The 6,235-nt window shown below is 30.2% G+C and overlaps 1 protein-coding gene across 1 annotated transcript; it reads left to right on the plus strand.

Moving 5' to 3' along the window:
- The first annotated feature begins 359 nt into the window (after positions 1-359).
- LOC133194857 (uncharacterized) lies at positions 360-4,170 on the plus strand. The gene is made up of 6 exons (XM_061330765.1): positions 360-459; positions 730-783; positions 944-979; positions 2,785-2,899; positions 3,050-3,149; positions 3,924-4,170. The coding sequence occupies exons 4-6, from the start codon at positions 2,805-2,807 to the stop codon at positions 4,137-4,139; spliced, it is 411 nt and encodes a 136-aa protein (XP_061186749.1). The 5' UTR covers positions 360-459; positions 730-783; positions 944-979; positions 2,785-2,804; the 3' UTR covers positions 4,140-4,170.
- Positions 4,171-6,235: the final 2,065 nt, after the last annotated feature.

Below are 6,235 nucleotides of genomic sequence, written 5' to 3' on the forward strand. Positions count from 1 at the left end.
CTGTTTTAAGAGGATACGCATTCAAGTGCATTCATCAATAAGTCATATTGTTTTGCTTTTAATATGCTTGGCTCGTTATCATAGTGTAAAGAAATTATTCTTTGGATGTATGAGAACTTAAAGTAATAAATGAAAGTGACGCAAAGCCATCTTTTCCAAGGTAGGAGCATGAATTATTCTTCGACTAGATTTATAATTTCTAGATGATGACCATTTACTTTTTACCAATATAGAAAGTACCGTTTTTATAAACTTTATCACATTGTACAGATATCAACAAGTATCTTTGCATCAATTAAGAATTCGCATGAATTATATCTTAAAGTCTTTTTTTATTTCATAAAAGGTGATTCATAAAACTAAGCTTTTGTTGGAAGTTGAAGAATTACTGCATAAGAATTTGGAAAGGGAAAACGACGAATCCATCTCAAACTTATAAAGATTCAACCTCACAAATAAGTATGTTGAGTTTTTTTTTTTTTCAGAAATTTGTAATTTTGTAATCGAATGCGCTTTACTCTTAACTCATATTTTGATCCAAAAATATGACACATATTGAGATGTCTTTTATATTTACTTTATGAAAGACAGAACATGAAAGAGGCTTTGCACAAACATAAAAGCACCTATTTTCATTCTTATTTTTCATTATATATGAACTTCATAACGACAGTCACACAGTATACACTACATATACATTTAAAAGAAAACATAATTTTATTATTGCAGTTCCAAGGGGGCCACCAGGTCCGAGAATTAATGTAGTGTCGTCATTCAGGAATGGTAATTAATGGCAATATCAGAGTTGTTTAAACAAAAAAACAAGATAACAAAACACAAAAAAAAATAAATAAACAACATACTGAAATAATCTGAATGCAGATTTTATGGATACCTTTACTTTTTTTTTAATACTCGTATGTATATACATTTTTTACCCTAGGTTCTTCAGAATTATCAGTGCACATAAATCCTAATGGTAGGTGCATGTTTTTCAACTTGTAGAGTTTTCTATCATTATTTTCTCAACATTTATACTCTGAATTTTGTGGATTAAAGTGACAATGGTTTTCATTAATACACACACAAAAAATGTCCACTTTAGTAAGGATAATGTTTACTTCATGAAAGTACAAGGATGTGTTAAAATCAAACGCGTCCAAAACATCATGATTTTTAAAATAATTTATGTACATATCTGAGGAGTGTGGCAACGCACTTTGAAAAAAATACGCACTTTGAAAAAAATTTTCAAAGTGCGTTAAAATTGTGACAAAATCAACGCACTTTGATTTTTTTTTTTTTCAAAGTGCGATAAATTTGGGACAAAATCAACGAACTTTTTTTTCAAAGTGCGTTAAGAGTACTTCAACATTTCTTTTACGATGGAGACACTTAACGCACTTTGAAAAAAAATACGTATAAAACAAAAATTCTGGACTTAGATTTTAGTAATAGACAGCATTAATTTGTTATATTTCTTCCAAAAAACTGATGAATTGATCTACCCTCATCGAGAACGAGGAGAAAACAGGTAGAAAGTCCCTCGGCACAACTCTCTATCTTTCCTACACAAATATATGTATTTACATTATTGGTATGACATTGATATTATTTCTCTCAATGAATTTGAGTTAACGTAAAATAGATGAAAAATTGAGACAAGCTTTCCTGAAAAAAAAAATAATATGGACCCTATTATATTAAAGAAGAGAGCCGCATAACCTTTATTCAAAATGTATGCACAATGATTCCTCAGAAAAAAGGCATTTACATGGTAATTAAAACATGCTATTTGACATGTCTAGCGTTTTTATGATATCAAATTACAGATTTAGAAGTAACCTGACTGCATAACTTTTTTGACCGAGGTAAAAATAATTTCAGTCGAGTGAGTAATATGGCTAAGTGTGAGGTTTATTTTCTTACTATCAAATAAATGAGTCAACCATTGTTTCATATATGTTTACAATAGATAGATAGATGAATATGATAGAAAGATAGATGAGAGAGAAAGAGAGAATTTTCAAAGTACGGGAAAATCATGATTGCTCCCTTTTCCTAAAAAAAATGCGATGCTTTAAGTCACTTATCGACACCTACATCTAGCAAACTTATTATATAGATATATATATATATATATATATATATATATATATATATATATATATATATATATATATATATATATATATATATATATATATAAATATATATATATATATATATATATATATATATATATATATATATATATATATATATATATATATATATATATATATATATATATATATATATATATAAGAAGAAACGAAACTGTGCTATTAAACAATCATTTATCCATTATTTCTAAAAGACCCATTTCCCTTTTATAACAGTTACGAGAACTTTTGGAAACAAGAAAACTCCTAAAAATCTTTAAAACATCTATATCTCAGATCCTTATGTCATCACCGAAAAGTTATCCAACCAGGTTCAAATAATTATTTATCAAACCTAAAACTTGCAAGAATATTGACCAAGCAATGCACATTTTTTTTTTTTCAAAGTGCGTTAATATGGTCGATATTAACGCACTTTGAAGGATTTTTTTTTCAAAGTGCGTTAACGTGGTCCAAAATTAACGCACTTTTAAATTTTTTTTTCCAAAGTGCGTAGTTTTTCAAAATGCGTTGTTACAGAGGAGCTTCACAAAAAAAGAGACGTAAAATATTGTGTCGAATCTTCTTAATGTCTCCCTTTTGCAATAAATGTAATTGCATTCAAGCCATGTCATTTTAGAAACAAAAAATAACTTAGGGATGGATATACCTGTTGGTATTTTGCTGTTTTTCCTTGGGTTTACTATTGGGATCATTGTCACAGTGTCCTTTCTTAAACTAAAGAGAAGAAAAGTGTAAGTTTAATTAGAGTTCAGTTAAATTCTCCTACCAGTTCTCTGTTGAATAAATTCTTAAGAAAAATCAAGAGAATTTACTTTGAATTTTTACATACGTCAGCTGCGATCGGTTGCTTATTTGAATTAATTTTTATGAATATATTATAGAGCTAATCCAGACTCGGTTGGGAATCAAGCTTCAATCCATGCTATTTCCCCTTTACATCAACAAATACAGCCAGTGACTAAATTGAAGCAATGTTTTATGGTATCTTTTTTTTATATTTAGAATTCAACATAAGGAAAAAAAAATCATAATAAGTGCTTCCATAAATGATATCATTTCATATATCTTTCAATAAAATAAGTTTCACTGTCTGACATACAATTTTGAAAAAAAAAAATAATATGAGCAAATACTGAATAAGGAATAGGGATTAGCAAACATTGAAGATTTTTTTTAATAACTTTGTTATACCTTTGAAAATTTGTTCCTATATAAATCAATGCTAAAAAAGCCTAACATTTCTTATGTTTTACTGAGCGGGCATAAAAAAAAAAATCGATATTTGACCGCAGAGTGAGATATTGGACCTGTCGATGACATGTTGGACCGCTTACGTCACATAATGGGGGGGGGGGGGTCAGCTAAATCTCATTTGCATTCGTTGGTGTTCGACATACATGTATGTCAAAAAATAATTATGATAAAATAAATAAATAAAAGGTATAACAAAACATTTATTGACTGCGTTCTCGGGCAAAATGCGTTTTGTTGACACCTCGAACCAAAATGTTTGCTTTCGGGCTAACGGCCTCAGGCAAACAGTTTGGTTCTTTGGTCCGACAAATTAAAACGCATGTTGCCCTCGAACCCACTAAATAAATGTATATATAATACTACCCCTAAATTCTTTCGACTAGTACTTATATCAATAGAATATTTATGTACATATATGTACATGTATATGTTCGACAAACTAAAGAATTAAGTAAATGGAATAATTTAATATTTTTACCAATAATTTTTTATATCATTTAGGATATTCCATATTTAAAAGCATATGGATATGATTCCAAGGCAGCAGACATTGGTTATATAGAACGTAATCAGGAGACCATGGGGAAAACCATCGAAGAAAGAGACATCGATCACTATGACGATATTGGGAGTGTTAGTAGAAACATAGCTGAAGAAAGAAGTCACAAAAACGATATGTACTTCCGACTTGAACCCTTAGAGGATACATGTATCTGAAAGAGAGTGTGTGTGTGCTTTTGTAACGTTTTTTTTATATTTATATATTTTAGTGAAAACAAAAACAGTTCCAAGAATTTCATTTAAAACTATTATGAATGTATTGATTATTTTTTTTTGTTCATGTATTTATTTATAACCTTTCTTTACATGTCCTGAAAACTGTTAGAGTACCATTCACCCTAATACAAAGGTGTACTGACTTGAAAGTAACTTTACAATAACACGTAAAACACAAAATGTATTTATTTTTAGTAAATCGTACAATTCAAAGATATTTTGTTTTGTTTTGTTTTGTTTTCTTCAAATAAGACAGAACGTTCGATCCTTAAAGAACTGTCACCTTTCTGTCCGGAGAAGGCACTATATATTGTTAATAATAGTGAATATTTTGGTAGTTAATGTATATGTTATGGGCATACGAATTACTGTTAAATGAAATTTCAAGCACAACATGCGTGTCTAACTTAGCATAATTTTAATGATAATCTTAATCACGTTTAGCACTTTCATGTTTTCATCTTTGTGTGTTTTTAACAAATTTAGTTTGTAAAAGTTTACATTAATGTTCACATGTTTCCCATCCTAGATAACAATCTCATATTGTTGTTTTGTATACAAAGAATCCATTCTGGTCTCTCTGAAAGGAAGGATGTAGATCTTTGAAGATATGTCATGTTTTATCAAACACCCTTTATGAAAGATTGCATGTGGTAAGTCTAATTGTGCCTTATAAAAAATAAATAAATAAAAATAAATACTAAGAAATAAATAAAATTTAAGAAAAAGTGAAGATAAATCATCCAAACAAAAGGCGTTAACTTGTCAAAACACAATAATTTCCACTCGGGCTTCTCCGATACATTAAGATGAATGCAATCAACGAAACAGTCCTTTTTTCTACTTGAGGAATAGATTTTTTTTTCATTTGTAACCTTATAAGTTGAAAGTACAGTAACGAATTATTCATCAAAACTAAGAATATTGGGAATATATGAATGGTTTTAAATGAAATATATGGAGATAACGAACAGTATTCAAGCTCAAAAGTCCATTAAACAATACAAAATAGGAGCAGAGCAAACACGGACCTCCAAAACATCAGAGGTGGGATCAGGTGCCATGGAGGAGTGAGGATCCTCTGCCGACCGGTCACACCCGCCGTGTGCTCCTTGTCATGATCGGGAAATAACGAAAAAATCCGTCGACAATTAAGTGTGTAAATAATGGCCTAACAATTAGTATGAAAAACGTCAGTCAGCATTTGACTCAATGATAAACTGCATTTGCTGACAAGGTCATTGTATCGACCATAGAACTTACGAAATGATGACTTTAAACGAGACTGCTGATATTCTTGTGTCATCAACTTGTTTGTCAATAATTTACCTCGTTTTAGAAATTGTACATACGTAGAGCGTGCTCTTGCGTATCGAATCAACTGAGAGGTATAAACCTCGTATGCAGATGATGAAGGTATATTGCTGCATAAGTAAGGGAAGTTGACGATTGAAAAGTTAAAGTCATCACGTTTATCATAAAGAATAGTTGTTAGATTACCATTAACGTCCCTTTCAAGTAAAATATCCAAATATGAAACAGATGTTTCAGACTCTGTAGTATCGTTTATCAAGCTCACAGGGATATATCGTGTCGACATAAGAATGGAAATAACAATTGTTAATTGACAATACGTCTTCGATATACCTAAATGTCGAGTTGAAGGCCACAGCAAGTGTTTTCTTCTTTTCACTATAAGATTTTGGACAAATTCTGCTTCATGTGAATACAAAAAAAGATCTGCCAAAAACGGGGCGCAATTGGTACCCATGGAAATTCCAATAGATTGTTGGAAGACCTGGTCTCCAAAAACCACAAAGATATTGTCAGTCAGTAACTCAAGCATCTTTTTAATGTCAACTTCAGAGTACTTGTGTGTACAATCAGAATGTTTTTAACAAAATAATTTTGCAAATGGACAATGACAAGGTAAGTAAATTTACGAGTTCCATTTTTATAGAAAAAGCAGCTGTCAATGATATCAAAAAGCCTGGACTTTAATTTATCATGGGGAATGGTTGTGTATAAAGTTGAAA

The sequence above is a fragment of the Saccostrea echinata genome, unplaced genomic scaffold, assembly GCF_033153115.1.
Source record: "Saccostrea echinata isolate AGI-Se365-2 ecotype Australia unplaced genomic scaffold, CSIRO_AGI_Sech_v1 ptg000029l, whole genome shotgun sequence".
Lineage (NCBI taxonomy): Eukaryota > Metazoa > Mollusca > Bivalvia > Ostreida > Ostreidae > Saccostrea > Saccostrea echinata.

Bases quoted from the DNA above. Each gene is read 5' to 3' on its own strand.
- LOC133194857 (XM_061330765.1), top strand. From the start codon at position 2,805: ATGGATATACCTGTTGGTATTTTGCTGTTTTTCCTTGGGTTTACTATT. The intron at 2,900-3,049 runs GTAAGTTTAATT...AATATATTATAG, and splicing joins AAACTAAAGAGAAGAAAAGT to AGCTAATCCAGACTCGGTTG. The intron at 3,150-3,923 runs GTATCTTTTTTT...TATATCATTTAG, and splicing joins AATTGAAGCAATGTTTTATG to GATATTCCATATTTAAAAGC.